Source organism: Chelon labrosus (assembly GCF_963514085.1).
Source record: "Chelon labrosus genome assembly, chromosome: 14".
In the NCBI taxonomy this organism is placed as follows: domain Eukaryota; kingdom Metazoa; phylum Chordata; class Actinopteri; order Mugiliformes; family Mugilidae; genus Chelon; species Chelon labrosus.
The window spans coordinates 23,714,915-23,737,463 of record NC_140347.1 but is presented as its reverse complement, the minus strand read 5'-3'; the positions used below and the strand labels follow the sequence as shown (position 1 = coordinate 23,737,463).

General features: G+C 41.3%; 1 protein-coding gene and 1 long non-coding RNA gene across 2 annotated transcripts; both read left to right on the top strand.

The window, feature by feature from the left end:
• Positions 1-16,482: 16,482 nt before the first annotated feature.
• Positions 16,483-18,370, top strand: LOC311499859 (adhesion G-protein coupled receptor F1-like; the record flags this gene model as incomplete). Its single annotated transcript, XM_084560997.1, has 2 exons — positions 16,483-18,287; positions 18,356-18,370. The coding sequence occupies exons 1-2, from the start codon at positions 17,289-17,291 to the stop codon at positions 18,368-18,370; spliced, it is 1,014 nt and encodes a 337-aa protein (XP_084417123.1). The 5' UTR covers positions 16,483-17,288.
• Positions 18,371-18,376: 6 nt separating this feature from the next.
• LOC311499498 lies at positions 18,377-20,775 on the top strand. Its single transcript, XR_014699449.1, has 2 exons — positions 18,377-18,953; positions 19,067-20,775. It is a non-coding gene; the product is annotated as an uncharacterized lncRNA (long non-coding RNA).
• The last annotated feature ends 1,774 nt before the right edge of the window (positions 20,776-22,549 follow it).

The window sequence follows — 22,549 nt, the reverse complement described above, 5'->3', positions numbered from 1 at the left end:
TGTTGTGCTAAAATGCACCGTGACGTTGATAATACTCACTTCAATTGGCAGGCAACATGTAGACATTCTATACTATTACAGATTACTAATGTTAGGATTGGATGGATAAAAAACAACGCATTCTTTAGCTGCAGTAGGGAAACATTATTTGTCTGTTGGATAGAAACATTATTTGCTTTATGAGATTTATCTTCAATAGGTCTTATGATGTCTTAGAAAATCAAAAGTGCAGCTGATTTAAATGTATTCACTTTCACAGGAAGCACACCAGTGCCAACTCAGTCGCCGCAAGATACGACAGATTGGCACATAAACCAATCTCAGCCAGCTTTCATAGATCGTATTAATACAGAGATGACCACAAAAAAATAGATAAATAAATTAAAAAAAGACAAAAAAAAAAAAATGAAAATTTAGTAGCTGTAACAACTTGGATTTGCTTCTGGTCTGGTCTAGATGTGTGGTAGTAACATCCACATGAAAGCCAGGTCAAAAGGTTCCTGTTGCAGGTAAATCTGAAACAAACAAAAGGCAAATAAGCTATGAGGACATAATTTCCCTATTAAAGCAGTTCTTGTGCAAACTATTGGTGATACAGTATGCTGTATGCACCGTACTGGTGTCTAGCTTAAGTTTTGTGCTTTGTTGGTATTTACGCACAAGGGACGTGGTCACTTGCGAGTTTCCAATCCCTAGTAATTGTACAAACCAGGAAAGGAAATTTATGTGTCCATCATGAACCCATCCAGTTTTTTTTTTTAAAAAACAAAAAAAACTAAAAACAATGTTTTCCCACAGGCGATCCAAACTTGAGAAAGAATTTAGTACAATTTTATTCCACACATGTTCCTGTGTTTACAAAACCTGCCTCTTTTTCTCTAGGGTTTATGTGCTACATTGAAGAATCTGGGAAAGGAACTAGAGGTCGCAAAGCTGAAGTATCCTGCAAACCAAATGGTGTAGGCATAAATACAGCAGTTTGTACCGCAAATAGTAAATTTGAAGGTTGTCAAGACAGCTGCATCTGCTCAGCCAGTCCAAGAAGATCTTGTTCTCCAGCTGTTTCTGATGTGGTGATCTGGGCAAAGCTGGGAACATGGGCCTTATTTTTGGTCTCCTTGTGTTTTAGAAGATTGCTTACAGTGCAAAAACTATGCATTGGCCCTTCTCGTGCTCAGAGAGCGTGACTATTAATTCAAGTAATTTTTATCTTTATTTATTTATTTGATAGGGACAGTGCACATTAATGAACATCTATTCAGACAGCAAGACGTAAATATGCCGGATTATAAAAAGAAAAAATCTTAAGAGCACCGCCCACTGCTGGATTTCATTTTAGTCCCATTACCTCCACTGAAGTATAACGTACTAGGATCTCTGAAGAACTCTGCACCTGGGTTTGACAATAGCAACGCGGAGCTACTTAAAGTAGTTTCTGATCCCATTGCCAATCCACTGACTCATATATTCAACTTGTCATTTATTAAAGGAACTGTGCCACACGAATTGAAAACAGCCAAAATTACCCCCATTAATTACAGGGGATACATCATCAATCTGAATCAATCTAAATCTGAATGAATTGACATGTAAGTGTTTTTTGCCTTGTGGATTATTAATCAATTAAAATCCAGTACAGAATTTGGGCAATGTTTATAAGTAAATAGAAAATACTTTATTTTCACAATAAAAGTTTTTGTTCAGAAACAACACAAAATGATCACTTGAGGACAAATTATTTTTCAGGCAGTGTTCAGAAACTACAATACAATTATAAAACAAAATAATTGCACAATAATTTCATTGCACTTTTGCACAAGTGTACAAAATTATCACTCCACAACAAATATTATAAATAATGTAAGGAAGTGTTTAGGAAGTACAATACAATACAAAAATAAGACAACATTTCTCCCCTTAAGTGCACTTTTTTCTTCTTTTCAGGGGTCTGTCAGGGCTAGGTGGGCGGGGGATTTAAAAAATTCCCATATGCTTATACAAGTTTGTTGTGTTACCACTGTATCATTCATTCATTCAGTCATCTTCTATACCCATTTAGTCCTGTTAAGGGTCACGGGGGTCTGCTGGAGCCTATCCCAGCCTATCCCAGCTGTACACCCTGGACAGGTCGCCAGCTAACACAGAGACAGACAACCATTCACACTCACATGCACCTACGGCCAATTTAGAATCACCAATGAACCTAATGAGCATGTCTTTGGATGGTGGGAGGAAGCCGGAGTACCCAGAGAGAACCCACGCAGACACAGGGAGAACATGCAAACTCCACACAGAAAGGCCAGCCGGCCCATGGATTCGAACCGGTGACCTTCTTGCTGTGAGGTGCTAACCACCTCGCCATTGTGCCGCCCCGCCACCACTGTATCTTACAACCTTTTTACAAATAGTACAACTTGCTAACGTTTCATTTTCGGCCCGAAAAGATAACCAAACAGCCCTACTCTTTCGCTCTGCCATGCTCCTGTGGAACTGTGCCACACTAATTGAAAACAGCCAAAATGACCCCCATTTATAAAGCTGAGGATCCAACCATCCTTACCAACTACAGGCCCGTGTCTCTGTTACCAACCATTTCTAAAATCCTCGAAAAACTAGCTTACAACAGACTGCTGAGATATCTTGAAGAGAATGAAATACTATACCAACATCAGTATGGTTTCAGGAAATCGATATCGATATTTGGATTGATCCGCCCACTAGTGAGCAGTTCCTTCCCTGGAATGTGCCACACGGCGAAGTGTCCTTGAGCAAGACACTGAACCCCCAGTTGCTCCCAGTGCATGGCACTGGTATGTGAATGTGTGTGTGCTTGTGTGAGCGAATGGGTAGATGTGTCTGTGACTGTAAAGCGCGTACCAATAGGTAGAAAAGCAAGGCCATTTAACTATGTAACTAATTTATCTATTTCTCTCAGTATCTTACTATCTATCTACAGTGATTCTCAACAAAATCTGATACAACACTACTAACTCTCAAAGGAACTAACACCAACAACAGCAACAAACCAACCTTCTCTGCAAAGAAACATTCAAATTAACACCACTAATTAGGGATAGGATATCCGGGATATCCCTGAACACACTCGATCCCGCCAAGTGATACACATGACAAACCGAACCCATCAGGTGATTCGTATACCCGCTGAAGCACTTGAACTGCTTCGAACGTAAGTATCTCCCTTTGGGCGCTCTGGTGTGTATTTGTGTGGTGGAACTGTAACTTGTGTGTTATGTGGACACCCGTATTGGCCTTGTGTTTTTATTTTGAGGTGACTTCCGGGACGCTCACTGCAAGTAGCAGCCAAGGCGCCATCAGCACCTGGTGCTGCGGCAGATCTCCGCCACCACCTCTGAACCGCCATGGTACCTGGTCTGGCTGTCACAATAGATTATTTTACTCTCCTATTACAAATTGACTATTTTAACGTGTGTAGCTCACATTTTAAAACCTTTTAATGCTCTGTGGCCTTTTAATGTCAGAAATATAATTCCTTGTAATAAATAACTGTGTAGTGCACCGACATTAATTGTTTCCCGTCCTCTCTTTCGCCTGGTCGCTGTTAGTGTGTTCTCCCCCGATTTTTACAGAACCTGCGTCCCCTTAAACAATAACTTTTCCACTCCATGCTGCTCAACTGTATGTAAAAGTAAAAACAATTCTGAATATAGCAATGAGGTCCCAAGTGGACCCCATCAAAGGTTTAATATGTTTTTATTCACGTGTGAGAGCAGATTTTTTATTTTATTTTGTTTTTGGACTGAATGTTGGACTGATAAAACAAAAAGCAGCACAGCTTTTTTTCTGTACTCTAAGACTAGACTTGCACAAAGACTATAGAACTCCTATACCCATTTTCTGCACATGATGTATCCTCATTTTTCATTTGTTTTACATTTGAGTTTCATCTTACATCGGCTTTTGTGAGGACATGTGCGTGCAGACCAAACCGTTCTGCACATTCAACAACAACAAACTATGGTTCACTGCAGAACTGAGATGTCTACACCAGGACAAGGAGGAGGACCTGTACAAGCAGGCCAGGAACAAGCTGACAAAGGAGATCAAGGCAGCAAAGAGGAAATACACAGAAAAGCTGACGGACCGTTTTTCTGCCAACGACTCTTCTGCAATTTGGAAAGGCTTGCACACCATTACCAACTACAGGAGACCATCCCCCCACCCTGTGGGGAGCCCTCGCCTGGCTGAGGACCTAAGTGACTTCTACTCCAGGTTCGAAAGGACTTTCACACCTTTCACTTCCCCCACCATCTGAAGTGGACCTCCCACATAGACTCTGTAAGGAAGAAGGCCCAGCAGAAGCTGTACTTTTTGCATCAGCTCAGGAAGTTCAACCTGCCTCAGGAGCTGCTGATAATCTTTTACACTGCAATAGTCCAGTCTGTCCTGACCACGTCCATCACGGTCTGGTTTGGATCCACCACCAGGCATGACAGGGACAGACTGCAGAGAACAGTCAGGTCTGTAGAGAAGAACATTGGCACTGACCTTCCCTCCATCCAGGACCTGTACTGGTCCAGGGTCAGGAAGCAGGCCAGTAAAATCTCCACAGACCCCTCACACCCTGGTCACAATCTGTTTAGACTCCTCCCCTCAGGCCGTTGTTACAGAGCACTGTACGCCAAAACCACCCGCCACAAGGACAGTTTCTTCCCCAGTCACAGAGTGTGAGACCATTCACATGAACAATAATCTATAACTCTGCACTATTGTATATAGTCACTATACAAAATCCTGGTTTGGTGTATATATCTGCTCTTATTCTATATTTTATGTGTATAGATAGAGATTTATTTTATTTTTATTTTTATTTTTATTTTTATTTTCTTTCATTTATTTAACTAACCCTAACCGAGTCAAATTCCCTGTATGTGCACATACTTGGCCATTAAAGCTGATTCTGATTCTGATTTTCTATTATACCTGTTGTGACTAAAATGTGTTTTCTATCTGTAATTATGCCTTTAATTTGTAAAACGGAAATGTATAATTGCTTTGCATTGTGTGTTTATGAATGAAAACCTTGTTCGTAGTTACAATTAAACCCTTTAAAAAGGCATTTTAATAGAGTTTGCATTTTCTTACTCGCCATCATCTCCTTGATATACTCCACAGCTAACTTTTCTGTGTTGCCTTGATCTTGCGCTTCAACTTCTTTCCCCGTCCAACCCATTGCAGATGTTCATCTCGTAGGGATCACTGTTGTTAACGGTCAGTGTTGCTGTGGCATATTCTTGCTTTTTGGTCTCAGTGACGGTCGTAGCAAAGATTGTAATGCTGGAAGAGTCCAGTAGATTTTCAGAATGCCCTTCTGTGACGGGGTCAGTTTTAGGTTGCATGTTTTGTTATTTTGCATGTTGGGCTGTTTTGTGTTATATTGCATGTTGTGTTGGTTTGAGTTTTCTAGTGTTGCTTTTTTAGTTGACATTTGTTAAATTGCATGTAGTCTTGCATGTGGTCCGGACTGATCTTGAACTATACACGGACTCAGCAGCAGGTTAATTAAGCAAATGAGCCCCAGCCGGCGGGCAAGGAGCTGTAACCATATTCATTCAGGCAGTGGAAGCAAAGCGGGCAGGAACGCTGAGGGCGGAGTGCTCCCAAGAAAGGACCAGATCACCGAGACACCATCACCTCCTCCACTAAAAGGGAGAAGGGCAGATCGAGCGGCGGACCGTGCGTGTTGGGAGAACAGAGGTGGACGGCAGACAAACGGGAATGGAGGGGAAGCGTCGTGGGCTTGTAGAGGGGTGTGATCACGATGCAACCCTCTTGCAGCTAAGTACCCTCTCTGACCATTTGTAATAGTTTTAGAGTTTTTATCGGGATTTTAGATCTCCCTTCTGGACTTGAAAGATTTTTTCCCGACGGTTTACCTCAGTGTTTTATCTCTTTCCGGTGTATGTGCTCTGGAGCAACTGAGGGCCTTGGCCGCCATCGCCGGGAGTCGAGACCGGTCGGTACAGCCTGGTTCGAGCGTGGGATTTCCTGGCGACTGTGTGACCCTATAGGGGGAGACTTTGGGCGGGGTTATTTATTTTATTGTAATATATTTTGTATACACTTTTAGTCCAATTGTGGTTTTTAACTCTGCTCACCCTGATATACCAAAGAACCTAGGCTCCTTAAACCTAGGTGGCGTTGTCGGCCTTTTTTTTTTTTTTTTTTCCCCAATTTATACATCTTTCTTTAAATTGTAGATTATTCCAACCTCACCACACTTCACTTTGTCTTGGTTCCTGAGGTTCCAGGTGTCTAGCTTACTAAAGATCTTAAATCTTAGGTCAGTCGCCCTTATGTTGAGATTGGAAGGGTTTGCTATTGGGACTTGGTACTCAATCTCTGATGGCAGGGATGATGGTATCTCCCCCTAACATGTCATCCTAGTTATGATACCAGTTGCTGTTTGCGGATGTTGGAACACTGAGCTATCAGTTCTTTTGATGTTAATCTAGATGGGGTTTTGAGTTTCAGTAGGTCCAACATTATCTGTTTAATAATCCCGCTTACTGGGGTTGCTTTTATACCAGTGCTCACATCTCTTGTCATTTAGAATCAGAAAAGACTTTATTGCCAAGCATGTTTGTACATACAAGGAATTTGCTTTGGTGTTTACGCATAAAATAAAATATAGAAACTATATTATAGAATAAATATAGAAACTTGCTCTCACTATGCAAATATTCTCCCTTCGAGATCATAGTTGAGAAGTCCACTGTTGCCATGGGACACAATCCAGTTTCCCATAGTTTGCCATTGGCATGTGGACTACTAGGGAATAATTTATTTAAAACACTAAAAGGAAAAGATATTGTGTGGATCTATAGTCTAGTGTTGTTACAACATTAAAAATGAGAATCTCGGTAGAAGAATTTGTAAAATGTTTTTAAATGTCAAATTGGCATACAGTAGTAATTTACATGTAGAATTTGCATGTGGGTATACAAAATATGCAGAGGTATCATAACAGTGTGAGACTTGTTTAATCTTGTAAATAGGTGTGGGAGTTGGAAAAAAATATTCCAGGAAGTTCACAGATAGTCTCTCTATGTGAATATTTGTCTGTGTATCTGGAGAAGTGCAGTAAAAAGGTTGCATCTTCCTGACAAGAACCTTTTCAGAGGCAAGAGGACAGGTAAAAATCTTAAATTTCACTATATAAGTGGTTATTTATTTTACTATTACTACTAATACTCTTCAATTGTAGAGAGGTGTCTGCTCTGAGAATAAATCCAGTCCAGAAAATAGTCAAAGAAAACTCAGTTAAGTAAATTAAATTATTATCTGTGAATTTCCAAAGTTCACTTCTAGGATATCAAGGCAGAGATGGAGTCTATCTGTTCAGAAGTGTTTACAATCAGTGTAATGAGACTAAGGTGTTGTTCAGTGAATTATTTTTGTAGAAGTGTATGATTGCATGGACAAAGGAGCTTTCTGTGGAGCTCAGAAAAAGTTGCCGGAATAGGTCACAAAACCATTTATAACGAGATTGGTATCCACAAATACACAGACAGTGAACAAATGGAGGATCCAAAAAGTGTTTAATAAAAAAAAAAAAAAAAAAAAAAGGCAACTGGACTAGTAGACGTTTATACAAGTCCAGTTGCCTTTTTTAAAACACTTTTTGGATATACCATGACCTGGATGACTGAGAACCTTCACAGACGACTGTTACCCTCTACAGGAGTAGTAGACCAACAAAGATCTCTTCAAAAACTAATGTAATTAATCAAATAAAAATCCTTGGCTCTTGTGAACCACCATTTAATTCAATTAATTTATTTATATAGCGTCAATAACAATACAAGATGTCTGAAGACGCTTTACGAAACCTGGCCTGAAACCCCCAGAGAAAGCACGAGTTACATAAGAAACTCGAGGGATGTTTAGAATTTTTGATTTTTTTTTTATTAAAAGCCCTCTCTCACATTGGCTAATGTTAATGTTCTTGAACATCTGGGCCAGGACTGCTCATTAACAGACAAATTAATTCATTATAAATTAAACCGGCATATTCTAAAAGAAAATGTCACGACATCTATCCATGCGGTGAACCCTAATCCAGTAGAAATCTTGTGGAAGGACCTGAAGGAAACTGTTCATGTGAGGAAAACCACCAGCATCTCATAACTGAAGTGGTTCTGTACTGAGGAAGGAATGGGCAAAAATTCCTCCCAGCTGTTGTAGATGACAGATCAGCAGTTACAGGAAATGTTTAGCTGCATTATTGCTGGACAGGGGTCAAACCAGTTACTGAAAACAAGAATTCACATATTTTTGATACTGACAGGCTATGTACAAATAATTAATGAAGGGTGTCCTGTGGTGTCTGGCCACAGAATGTTGTTAGTGGGGACCCTCAGGTCCTATGGGTAAATGGAGGGGCCTCTGTGGACCATCTCACAGATACTTGATCAGTTTGCAATCTAGGGAATTTGGAGGTTAGGTCAACACCTTGTGCTGTTTTTCATGTTTTTTGAGTTGTTCCTAAAGCGGTTTTGTGTGTGTGCCTGTGTCAGGCTGCATCCTGATGGGGATGGCTGCTGCCATCAAGGAGTGTCATTGCTATAGGGTGGGGGTGCGTGGTCTGGTCTAGGTGGGTGCTACATGTCTAAGTAATATCTGAATGCCGGGTCCAAAGTTCCCCAGCACAACATTGTATTGTTGCAAGACGGTCAGTGTTATTTACAGCACTACCCCTGGTTTTAATGTTATGCCTTGCATACTACTTACTGTGATGTACTGTACACACAGTGTGTGCAGCATTGCATGGAAACATAAGCAGGAACTTCAGGGCTTGGAAAAACAACATTTGCTTGTTAAATGTAGGCAGGGAGAAAAGGGAAAAGGGAACACCCCACTGAACTCATTAAAAGCATGGATCATACATTTCCAATACTATTTTTATATTTCCTTAGTACCTATCTTGTAGATCAGAGGTCTATATATTTGCATCCAGGATTATCTCCAGAATTTATTTAAAACAGAAGGAATTTTAATTCAGTATCAACTTCTTTTAACAACTAGACACATGTTCTGAAAATTCTCTCCTATTCTAATGGATAGTTAGTTGTTTAGTTTATTTAATCTGCAAACTCTAAAATCCAACAAAACTACGAGCTATTGGAACAGAGCCAAGTGCTGTGTTGTTTGAAATCTATTAACGCTCAAATTTCAGTAACATACTCATAGTGTGGCAAAGATTTATTAAAATGCTGCAGCACCATCATGTGGCATTCCATGGTCATTTGTGAAAGAAGCTGACTTATTTACTATTTGTTTCAGAGATCTATTCTCAGCTCCAATATAACATTTTTGAAAGTTGCATACAATCACTGTAAACTAATTGATCATGATGATGATCATACATAAAGACAAAGATTCCAAAACACAGGATTAGATGTTCTTTGTGCAAACACATACAAGAGTTCTTGCTGAATTGGTTGAAGAAGCTCGGGAGTTTGGTTGAATTTTGGGATGCTTCAGTAGTAGTGCTCCTCTGGTTCATGGGGTGTTTTGGCCTTTCACACTATACACCCTCATCAGAGGCGGCCGGCTATATGTTCTTGGTTATTTTAGTCCGTCCTTTGTCACAGACCCTCTCAAGCTCTGCTAAATGTGATGGGCGTGAGATACCATCCAGAACTCTTTCTGGCCTACTGCTGAAGAAGGGGACTAACAGTATTTTAATATTATTCCAACTGTCTCTTATCCAGTTTAGTTAAGTTTGTCCTTCCATGTGTGTAGCTGTCATTGCTGTATATTTTTAAAGTCTATAATTTCTAAAACTGTCCTCGGCTGTCTCTTGCCGTGCTGAACAATAAACATGAACACATTATGTGAATGCAATGGTCATATGCCACAACAACCACAAGTTTTCACATTGCAGGAAGGTGGGGCAATTTTTATTTGTTGACTTCCTGGTACCATTTCAGACAAGGAATCTGCACAGTCTTAACAAGCTTAACAGCTTATAGTTTTGAGCATCTCCACTGGTTTTCCCTACAATATAATAATGAAAAGTGATTGTATTTACTATATTTACTCTCTAGTCAGGATGGCTTTACCAAAGGCTGTAGGATACGTGGTTATTCTTCTGACTATATGCTGCATTCAGGAGAATCAAGGAAACGGAGAGTCTCTGAATGTCTTCAATGAGGTGAGAGGAAGAATTAATAAGTACTAACACTAGAGTTTTATACCATAAAATACTGAAACTGGTGGGATTTGATCACTAAACATACTCTTAACTTTTTAGTTGATCATTACTACTTAGTTACAGTTATTGATCTATGTAGACTGATCTGCACAGTTGAACTCATCTGATGATTTTTCCAGGAATTAAATGATACAAAAGGAACCCCCATACATGTCAGAGAAAATAGAGCAAGTGAGTCACATTTTAGTTCATCAGCTATTATTAACCGATTGATAATTGCACATCTCTGTGCTGATTATTAGAGCAATACATACTGATCACTGAATCTGTTCTGCCCTGTTTACTGATGTATCAGTTCAACAGTGGCACAGTATCTGATCATGTCTGGTTCTACTCTAGCTCTCACTAATTCCATTGATTATGAGCTCCAAGCTGTTATGAACATCTCTAATCTGGAGGATCTCCGAATGATTTTGAACAATCTCAGCTTTCCGTTAACAATCAACAGCACAAGTGAAATCACCAGCATTGACATCACAACAGGTAAAACATCCTTTTATTTATTTATTTTTTAACTCGGTTGTTTTCCAAAGGTTGATGTGTCTTCACTCTAACAGCAAACATTGAGGTGTGTGCTACTGTTTCTTCTCTCAGTGTGTTCATCATCTCTGAGTGGCTATCGCTGCACATGTGGGGAGAGCTTTGCTTGGTCGTATGACAGCTGCATTAAATATGGAGCCTGTGATGCCATCGCTGGTGAAACATGTGGATGTATTAATGGCATCCCAAATGACGACCAGTACTGCCAGCCCAGCATCAGTCAAACAGGTACAACTGATGGCTGTCACACAATACATCATTTCATCATGGTACAATGCAACCGTGTCTTGGCTGAATCACAGACAGACAGGAAGATAAATGTATTTTTGCTTTTTTAATGGCAGTCAGGTAGTTGACCTCTCCACAAGCCTGAAGAGAGGAATCTGTCACATGCAGAGAGAGATTACATTTGACCCCACTTGTTTCCAATTATTATTTTTAACAAATGAGTGACATTTATTCTAAAGATTTTACTTGGGAAACACTGGATGGAACAAACACCATCTTGTGTCTTCTATAATTTGGAAATATACTATATGCAGCATGTTTGGTTCCATTGTTGCCAGATAATTAATAACAATAATTATTTATACGATATGTTCAGGGCCTATACAATATAAAAGGGCAAATATATGGTCAAAGTTACAATTAAATCATCTGATGTGGGTTTTAAATTAAGACATGGAGTTTTTCTGGGCAGAAAGGGAAATAATTTAGTCTCCACAGATATCATAACATTTACAACCCCAACTCCAACTGGTATGGACAACATTTTACGTTGATCTCAATTCCACACATTCTGTAATCACTTAACTAAAATATTTATCAGTCAAGAAGAGCTTTGACTGATGCTAATGGTGTCTGATTTATTTGCATTGATGATGACCACAAACACAGCAAAGACCTTTACCCTTACCCTGAACATGGATTTCAACTCGTCATACAATGACCCAAGCAGTAAAGTTTTCCAAGACATTGATAAATCAGTGAGTGTTAAGGCTTTTTTCTGTGTTTGTCAATGATATCACAATGTTGATCTAGTTAATGTGATATTTATTAATTCTGGTTTGATTCATCTATCAATTTATCTAACAGATTCAAAACCAATGTAAGGAGCACATCTCAACTTTATGTTCAGCAAAGTTAATCTCATTTAAGTAAGTACATTTTGAGTTGTTTAAGTTTACACTCCCTATTACATAAGTTTTGGACTTTGGAATTTTGGATTCTTTTCAACCATAATAGCAAAGTACGTAAGATTGAGGAAATGTAGTGTTAATTTATTACATGTTTGCATTGGTGTGTAATCATCTGTTGAAGCTTTAATCACCTTAGTCTCTTCTACACACTTGGAAAGGAAGATGTGATTGAGGGGCATTCTTTTGGTTGCAACCTACACACTGCACCTTTAAGTTTAATGTTAAATAGAAATGTGGCAGGGCGGAAGTCTTGACGCTTCAGTAAGATATTTTAAAGTTAGTGCTAACTAAAACTTGGTCCAAACGCTTTCTGTAGGTAATGATTGGGGGATGGCACCATGGTTTCAGAACAGATGTAATGTGGTCCTATATTACTTACGTTATATCTGGATTTTTATTGGTATTCAATTCTGTATTACAGGAGCGGAAGTACCATTGCTACCTTTACTGTCAGTGCTACAACTTTTCAAGATACAGAAATTACAGCACTTAAATCTGGATTATTTACAGAGCTGAGTGGAAAGTAATATTTGACAGTAAGACAGTTTTGTATGTTTTTTATTATTTTCATGTGTATAATCTTTGTGTTGGATGGTTTTATGATAATTGTGTGAGTTTTTTTCATGGAGTTGGTTATCTCTTGTCCATCCAGGTACAGCATTCTTGAAGTTTGATCCAAATGAAGAATTCTTTGAAAATAGTGTGACTGTAACGTGTGGCCCTCCACCAGAGGGGCTCAATTTTGGTACAGACTGGATTGCTGAGTGGACACGTAATGGAAATCTCATACGTGAAGACAGAGAACACAGCTTTTCGAGACAGAAAGGATCAGCAACATTAGCTGTGTCAAGATTTTTCCGAACTGACAATGGTAAGATGGATAGATGGATAGATGGATAGATAGATAATCACACAGTTCCCACCAAGACACATTCAACATTAAAAACACACATTTAGAGAACATTAAAACACACGTGACTGGTGAAGTGATAAAAAGTGCAGTGTCTATTTAAGGGTGTTCAGGATGGTGATTGCAGATGAATGAAGGATTTTTTTGTAGATGTTTTTCCGGCCCAGTGGAACCTTGTACCTTCTGCCTGATGGCAGTAACTGGAAGGAGTGATGAAGGGGATGAGAAGGGTCCTCTGTGATCAGGGTAGCCTTCCTGATCATAGAGCAGCTGTTCAGGGAGTGTGGAGTGAACCACTTATTTTGCTGGCCTGCTTTGTTAAGTTTGATCTTGTGTTTGGTGGTGAGAGAGTTATACCAGGATGACATGTTAAATGTGAGAACAGATTTAATGAGTGACCGGTAAACCAGGGTTAAAATGTCCTTGCTGATGTTGAAAGTTCTAAGTTTCCTCAGGAGGTGGAGGCGCTGTTGTGCTTTCTGATAAATAGTGTCAATGTGCTGCTCCAAGGATAGACAAGTGTCAATCTCAGTCCCCAGACATTTAAAAGACTGGACCTGCTCTACCAGCTGTCCCTGGATGTTGAGTGGCTAGAAAAGAGATGGTGATGTTGCTGCTTTGTTTCTGCCTCCACAGCACAACTCTTTGGTCTTTGTTATGTTCAGCTCGAGTGAGTTCTCACTAAATTGTTTTGACCAGGTTGCTGACTGTCTGCTGGTATTGGGACGGAGCATCAGTGCCAGTCATGTGGGCCACTAGGGCCATGTCATCTGCATACTTAAAAAGCGTCTTTCCTTCACTGCTGCAGGAGGTGCTGTTGGTGTATGCAGAGAAGAGGATGGGGGATAAAACACAGCCTTGAGGGAGCCCTGTGTTTACAACAAGTTTGCTCGATATTAAAACCGTTTAAAAGCACCTGTTGTGGTCTGTCCTGTAAAAAGCTCTTTATCCACAAAACCAGTGTTGGATGGACCTGAGGGTTTAAAAGACAGTGCAGCAGGGTGTTTGTGCTTACAGTTTTAAAAGCAGAAGAGAAGTCCACGAATAATATCCTAGTGTGTGGGTGTGTATAGTCCAGGGGCCTCATGTACGAAGTGTGCATGCGCCCAAAAATGTTCCGTACGTACTCGTTCACAGAAGAGTTCAGATGTATCAAGAATGAATTAAGTTCTTCTTTTTTCCCATTTTACTCATTCTTATGTTTTCATTTTCTGATTGTGCAGAGAGGGGGATCTCAGGTGCAGGGTCAATTTAAATGTAATTTGCATATTTAAAAGAGGGCGTGGATAGGGAAGGGTCGGGTACAACATGTGCACTCAATTCCACGTTGACTGGGATGTACAAGGGAAATGTGCTTCTGGAACTGAGCGTGCGCCACGTTTTAGAAGGAAATCCACGCACGTCTTTGTACATGAGGCCCCACGTGTTTAGTGACAGTGTCTAAAAGTGTGAGATTTGCATCCTCTACACCACATCTTGCCCTGTATGCAAACTGGAGTGGATCCAGTTTCACCCAGGGCTCTCTCCATGCTTTTGCGCAGCACTGATGTCAGGGCCACTGGCCTATAGTCCTTCATGTCCTTTCCATACACCTTTTTGGACTCCTTCCACTGGCTGGGGACACAGCCAGAATCCAGAAGATCCTGGAACAGCCTGGTGAGAATTCCACTTAACTGAGTGGTGCAGTCCTTTAGCACCCTACCTCTGAGCCTGTCAGGGCCAGGGGCCTTGTGTGGATTGATTCTGCCTCGGATGGAAGTCACTGGCTGTTTATCAATAGTGAGTGCCTCCCTCGCATTTCCAGTTGTTACTTTCTTCTCTACTTTACTTTTAAAGTTGATCTTGGCCACCTTGGCCTTTCTCCTGAACTACTTTTCCAACTTCCTTATCCTGGGCTTGTCTCCTTGTAAGAAAGCCTTTTTCTTCTGGACCAGGCAACGTTTCATGTCCTCGGTAATCCATTTCTTATTGTTTGGGTCAATAGTTATCTGTTTGGTGGGAGCAACAGTGTCCTCACAATATAAAATATATGATTTTATCACATCTGTCAGCGGGGCGGCACAGTGGTGAGGTGGTTAGCACTGATGCCTCACAGCAAGAAGGTTCCGGGTTCAAATCCATGGGCCGACTGGGTCTTTCTGTGTGGCGTTTGCATGTTCTCCCTGTGTCTGCGTGGGTTCTCTCTGGGTACTCCGGCTTCCTCCCACTGTCCAAAGACATGCTGGTCAGGTTAATTGGTGAATGGTTGTCTGTCTTTGTGTTAGCCCTGCGAGCGGGGCGATGGACTGGCGACCTGTCCAAGGTGTACCCCGCCTCTCGCCTGATGACAGCTGGGATAGGCTCCAGCAGACCCTGCAACCCTTAACAGGAATAAGCAGTTACAGAAGAAGATGCTTAGATAGCCAGCTGAAAATCAATGTTTCAAAAACAAAGGAGTTGGTTATCTGCACAAAACGAGATCTGACAGTAGTTTCACTTGATGGTCAACTTGTTGAAACTATGGAAACTTTTAACTGGCACAGTTCTGGACTGCCAGATGAACTTCTCAGAAAACACAGACTTTGTTTTTAAGAAATGTTCACAGCGGCTTCACCTTCTGAGAAGACTGAGCTGTCTTGGGGTCATTCCTGTGATTCTGGAACTTGTCTACACTGCACACGTGTCCTAACATTTCATCTTTATGCTTAGTTGGGACGAGGCTGTAAGTGCAAGAACAAACTAAATGGGATTGTGGCAATGGCACGCAAAATTGTGGGAAAACCCCAAAAAGTCTCTGACCCACATTTACGCCAAAAGGACGGGGAGGAAAGCTAAGAGAATCCTGGCTGACAGCTCCCAACCTCTTTTTAATCAGTTTGAAGTTTTGAAGTCTGGGAGGCACTATAGAGCACCTCTGGCCAAGGTTTTTTTTTTTAAAGTCTTTTATCCCTAATGCCATTGGCATTCTTAACACAACTAAGTGACCAATCCACATATGGTGACTCGAACTGCCATCCACCGCTTTACTGTATTTATTATTATGTCAATGCAATGCTGTGTGCCTGTATTTATGTCAACTTTTGTATTTTAGTACTTTCTGTCTCCTGTGTTGGTGAGCTGAAAACAAATTTTCACCCCGGTTGACAATAAAGTTTTATTCCATTCTATTCTATTCTATTCTATTATGTGTACCAGTAAACCTTTACAGGCTGTCTTTGAAACTGTAATGACTCACTGACAATGAGTGATTCTCTCATTAAAAATCATATTTTAGTTTTTGCTAGATAAGCCAAATAATTTACATCTCTGTTATCTATGGTATTAAAGACTAAATACATTTTTGTGTGGTTTAATATGCTGCAGCAGTAGATTGGCTATCTAGACTACAAACTGGCTTTTACTCCAGAGTTTTAGTTGACATTACTTATTTATGGCAGTAGTGTTAAAAGTGTAATATAATGTAATATCTAATTCAATTTACATATGTAATAATAATATAATCTGAATTGAACTGAATCAAATTGAACTGTAAAAGAACAACCAACAGTATTCCAACAACCTAGTGGAAAAAAATGCCCATGCTGTTGTTTCATTAATACTGACTTCATATGACGATGATGAACATTGATTTCAGGACTTTATGAATGTAAGCTGATACGGAAAGATGGTGCAGTGTTCCGAGAGAAATCCAATGGATCCTTCACTTTCACATTCAACTTCATCCTTCAACGTGTTCACGAGCTCTTAGTGCAGTCTGAGGTGATCTAGTTCTCTAACTGTTTCTATCACCAGATGATGGCATTAGCGGCTGCCTTCCTTCAGCCTTTGTATTATTAAAAATGTTGGTTTGCTTTGGTAATAATGAAACAAAATGTTCAGTGACAAGACAGAATATGCAGAATATAAGTCGATCACATATTTACAAAATTGTTTAATCCAATAATGGAGGTCTTGATTCAAAATGTCTAGCTAAACATGACATTGCCTAGCTAGATTGAAGGTCTTTAAATTGGATCCTTGAGATAACCCATATATCTAAATTTTCTACTTTCACAGTCTTTAAATAATAATTCACTGCCAGAATTCTTGGACGAGCTCAGCCACATCACTGTCAACTCCACTCAGAAAGTGACTGAATCTCCTGCGACCATCGTGTCTATTGTTGAAATACTCAGAAATGTAGCCAATGCGTCATCATCGTTAAATATCTCAATTAGCAGAACTTCAATGGAGGTAAGTGACTTAGTCTACCAAGGTTTAAATGCTGTTGTAAATAGCAATGTTTTTGAATTTAATACCTTCTTTTCTTTCAATTTAGGATGTGCTGTTAACTGTAGGTGTTCTCACCACAGACGAGGCCAGAAAGTCATGGACATTAATAAACACCTATGATACCAGGAACATGCCATTAACAAGAAGTAACATCCCCACAGCTGAAAGTGTCAGCTCATTATTGTTGCAGTCTCTTGAGACTATAACAAGGGGCCTTACCAATGACACTTTTGACATTGATACTCCCTTTATTCTCTTGAACAAAACTACATTTACAAACACTTTCAGTGCTGACTTCAATTCTTCAGTTGAGATAGACATACCAGAGTCTGATGGAGGATATAAGTCAATCACTGTTATATCATTCTCCTCAATGCATAATGTACTTCCCACAAGAGACGAAGACAATTCATCCCTCAATGTTATCAATGGCAGGGTTGTACTAGTTCAATCCAGTCGCAACGTCAATAACATCTCACTCACATTTGATGTCATAAACAACACTCTGGACAATCCTCAGTGTGTTTTCTGGAACTTCAGCTTCTTTGATGGTCTTGGAGGATGGGATGACCAGGGCTGTGAATTGGTATTCAGTGTCAACAGAAGTGTCGCATGCAACTGCAACCATCTGACCTCCTTCTCTATCCTTATGTCACCCAACAGTTTCAATGACCCTGACCTGGACTATATAACCTACATTGGAGTTGGCATATCCATAGGTTCCTTGTTCATATGTCTCATCATTGAATCTGTCGTATGGAGAAAAATAAGAAAGAACAACACGTCTTACTTGCGGCATGTTTCCATTGTTAATATTGCAGTGTCTCTTCTGATTGCACATGTTTGGTTTATTATTGGAGCATTCATTTCAGATGCAAATGAGACAGACAGCAAAGATCTGCCTAGCCCAGCATGCACTGCAGTTACATTTTTTATCCATTTCTTCTACTTAGCCCTCTTCTTCTGGATGTTAGCATCAGGTCTGCTGTTGCTCTACCGTACAGTCGCTGTCTTTGAAGGGGGGTTGTCTAAAACATCTATGTTGGCTATTGGATTCTCTCTAGGCTATGGGGCACCCATCATCATTGCAACCCATACTATAGCTGTAACTGCACCCAGAAATGACTACGTCCAAAGAACTGGGTCCTGCTGGCTCAACTGGTACGAGTCCAAGGCTCTACTGGTGTCACGGGGCAGAAGTGTGGGTTTTAGTATGATTTGAATATTTTGTTTTATTGAATTTTAACCTTTGCATGCTTTTACTTGTGTTGTTTTTAACCATTTTATTTATTATGTTTTTAATGCATGCGTGTGTTTTTAACTAACTACTGCCCGTGAACACACCACCATTTGCACCTGGGAGGCTCCGCCCTCTCCCCGTACCACGGAACCAATCGGTAGCGGGGGAGAGTGGCGGAGGGGTATATAGAAAGGTACGACCCGGAAAAGAAGGCACGATGGGAGAAAGACGCCAGAGGTCCGGCGATAACATGTAGGAACAGAAGGAGAACGTGATGGACGGATGGACGGATGGACGGACGGACGGATGGACGGATGGATGGACTGACTGACTGGGGACTGAGATAGGACAGAGTCATCATGCGAGAGGAACGCCAGAGGGACGTTGTGGCGGCGTGAGGGGAGGAGAACGAGGAGGAGGCCTTGAACGAGAAGAGAACGGCCGAAGGCAGCGGGTGTCCCAGCAGCGGGTGTGCCGGCCGCACGAATGAAGAGACCGCGGAGCGTTACTACACGAAGTACTCGCAGCGGCAGGGCAGTGCGCCCTGCCTGGCGGGTAAGTTTCTCCCTATGGGCCGTCAGTAACGCTCTCGTGTGTGGTTGTGCGGCGGCACCGGAACCCGTGCGTTGTGTGGGCACCCGTACTGGCCGTGTCTTTTTATCTTCCAGGTGTCAGCCGGGCAGCCGACTGCCAAGAGAGAAGAAGAGGCGCCTGCGGCACCTGGAGAGGTGGAAGGCCTCCGTCATCTTCCCCTCTGAGCCGCCTCGTCCCCGGTCTGGCGGCCATGATTGACTCTCTTTTTTATTTTGTTTTAGTAGTGGACAGTTTTTAATGTTTATTTGTATTCTTTTAACTTTTGGTTTTAAAACCTTTTTAAGGTTTTAACGTTTTGTTCTTTTATTGTTTTTGTATTTATTTTAAGTTCTATTAATAAACCTTTTGTTTTTAGTACACCGGCTCTCGTTGGTTTGCCGTCCTCTCTCTCCTCTGGTCGCTGTCAGCGTGCTCTCCCCCGATAAATCACCAGTACCTGTGCTTCCCCCCTTTCCCTTCAATAACAATAATAACCTTCTCTTCATTCATCATCATCCACTTCTCATCTCCCCCTCTTTCCCCTCGTGACAGAAAATGGCGTTGTCGGCAGGATCGGGGTAAGAGCACCTGCAGTGACTATGAGAGGAGGCGGCCATGTTGTATGCCGGTGTACCCTGATACACCTAGGTCAGAGTTTTTAGGACCAAGTGACTGTTTTAAAATGCAAGGTTGGAGGAACACGGACGAAGCTGGAAGGAACTCGGACAAAGTTGGAATGACCCCCCAGTGCGATGTGAAGACGGTTAATGTTTGCAGGGACTGCAATTATTAAGATCTGGGGAGATGTCACGGGGCAGAAGTGTGGGTTTTAGTATGATTTGAATATTTTGTTTTATTGAATTTTAACCTTTGCATGCTTTTACTTGTGTTGTTTTTAACCATTTTATTTATTATGTTTTTAATGCATGCGTGTGTTTTTAACTAACTACTGCCCGTGAACACACCACCATTTGCACCTGGGAGGCTCCGCCCTCTCCCCGTACCACGGAACCAATCGGTAGCGGGGGAGAGTGGCGGAGGGGTATATAGAAAGGTACGACCCGGAAAAGAAGGCACGATGGGAGAAAGACGCCAGAGGTCCGGCGATAACATGTAGGAACAGAAGGAGAACGTGATGGACGGATGGACGGATGGACGGACGGACGGATGGATGGACTGACTGACTGGGGACTGAGATAGGACAGAGTCATCATGCGAGAGGAACGCCAGAGGGACGTTGTGGCGGCGTGAGGGGAGGAGAACGAGGAGGAGGCCTTGAACGAGAAGAGAACGGCCGAAGGCAGCGGGTGTCCCAGCAGCGGGTGTGCCGGCCGCACGAATGAAGAGACCGCGGAGCGTTACTACACGAAGTACTCGCAGCGGCAGGGCAGTGCGCCCTGCCTGGCGGGTAAGTTTCTCCCTATGGGCCGTCAGTAACGCTCTCGTGTGTGGTTGTGCGGCGGCACCGGAACCCGTGCGTTGTGTGGGCACCCGTACTGGCCGTGTCTTTTTATCTTCCAGGTGTCAGCCGGGCAGCCGACTGCCAAGAGAGAAGAAGAGGCGCCTGCGGCACCTGGAGAGGTGGAAGGCCTCCGTCATCTTCCCCTCTGAGCCGCCTCGTCCCCGGTCTGGCGGCCATGATTGACTCTCTTTTTTATTTTGTTTTAGTAGTGGACAGTTTTTAATGTTTATTTGTATTCTTTTAACTTTTGGTTTTAAAACCTTTTTAAGGTTTTAACGTTTTGTTCTTTTATTGTTTTTGTATTTATTTTAAGTTCTATTAATAAACCTTTTGTTTTTAGTACACCGGCTCTCGTTGGTTTGCCGTCCTCTCTCTCCTCTGGTCGCTGTCAGCGTGCTCTCCCCCGATAAATCACCAGTACCTGTGCTTCCCCCCTTTCCCTTCAATAACAATAATAACCTTCTCTTCATTCATCATCATCCACTTCTCATCTCCCCCTCTTTCCCCTCGTGACACTGGCATTTGTAACACCTGTGCTGTCAATAGTGCTGATAAACCTCATAATCATGATTGTGGTGATATACAAAATGTTGAGAAGAAATGTAGGAGGGAGTGCTGCCAAAGCAACTGAGAGGCACATGATTATGGTTATTGCCAGGAGTTTGGTTGTGCTCACACCATGTTTTGGATTAACCTGGGGCCTGGGAGTTGGAACCATTGCTGACCCAGACAACAAAGGATTTCATATTGCATTTGCATTGTTCAATTCACTGCAGGTACTAATTCAGTATTTAATAAAGCAGAACTGTATATTATATTGCACTACCTACATTATTTGATGGCTTGTCTGCTATCACTGAATGCCTTATAGCTGACGTTACTCTGTGTTTCTTTATAAAGGGTTTCTTCATATTGGTGTTTGGAACACTGTTGGACAAAAAGGTATGTCTGTCTCAACATACATTTAATTAGCATAATTAAAAGCCAACTCTGATGTAGAATCCACATCTGATTAATGTGTGATTTAATAAGTAGATTTATACAGATAACTTGGGATAAGTGTCCACTAGGGATGTGCGATATTTAATCGCTTACGATATATTGTCAAAAACATTTCCCACGGTAAGAATATGTCGTCCCGCGATAAAAACGATAAATTCCCATTGATGACGTATATATGTGCGCGACACACTCGCAACCCAACTCCTATGGAATATTGACAAACTGACAATAGCAGATACGCAGATACGCCGCAGCGAGGAGCTTGTTCCTAAACGAGGCTCCACCTCCGTTATCTGGTTTGGTTTTAACCCCTTAATGCCTGAATTGATTTTTTAATTATATAAAGAAACTAAATATTTGTATTTTTGCTTACCACTCCGGCTGGTCCTACGAGAAACTAGTGCTTGCAAAAGGTTCCTAGGAATTTTTTGAATCAGCACAAACCGACACTGGAGTATTACATGCGTTATTTCGGCTGCAGTCTGAACGGAAACAGTGCGTCGCGAATTTGCAACACTAGGCATGAAGGGGTTAAAAAGTCTGATGCAGAGCAGCAAATTACAACATGCAAGGTTTGCAAACAAATAGTGCATAAAAAGGACAGTAACACCACTAATTTGTTCCACCACCTCAAACCCAAGCACAAACCAGAATATAAAGAAAGACAGAAATGCGCGAGGATGCAGAAGCAGCGTCGACTTCATCCAAAGAGTCCGGTAAAAAAACAACTCAGATAAAACTTGCCGATGCATTATAGTCAAAAAGATTAGGCTGAAATGTTGTTTATTTATCGTCATTTTTATCGTTACTGTGATAAATACCAGAAATTATCGGGATAAATTTTTTAGTCCATATCGCCCATCCCTAGTGTCCACCATTAATGGCTATTTCATGGTTTGTCTCCATCTATTAATGATCCCAAAGTGGCAGATTTTCACATTCCTCTACACGTTCAAGAAAGTTTAATAGCAACATCCTCATGCAAGGAAAACAAGCTTCCTGTGGTGTTTGGCTGGGCAACTTGAACAAATATAGCTTGGTTTGATTAAATTGATGAGCTTGAAAGTTGGAAACCCAAAACATTGCAAATGATTCCCAACTTTGAACTTTACAG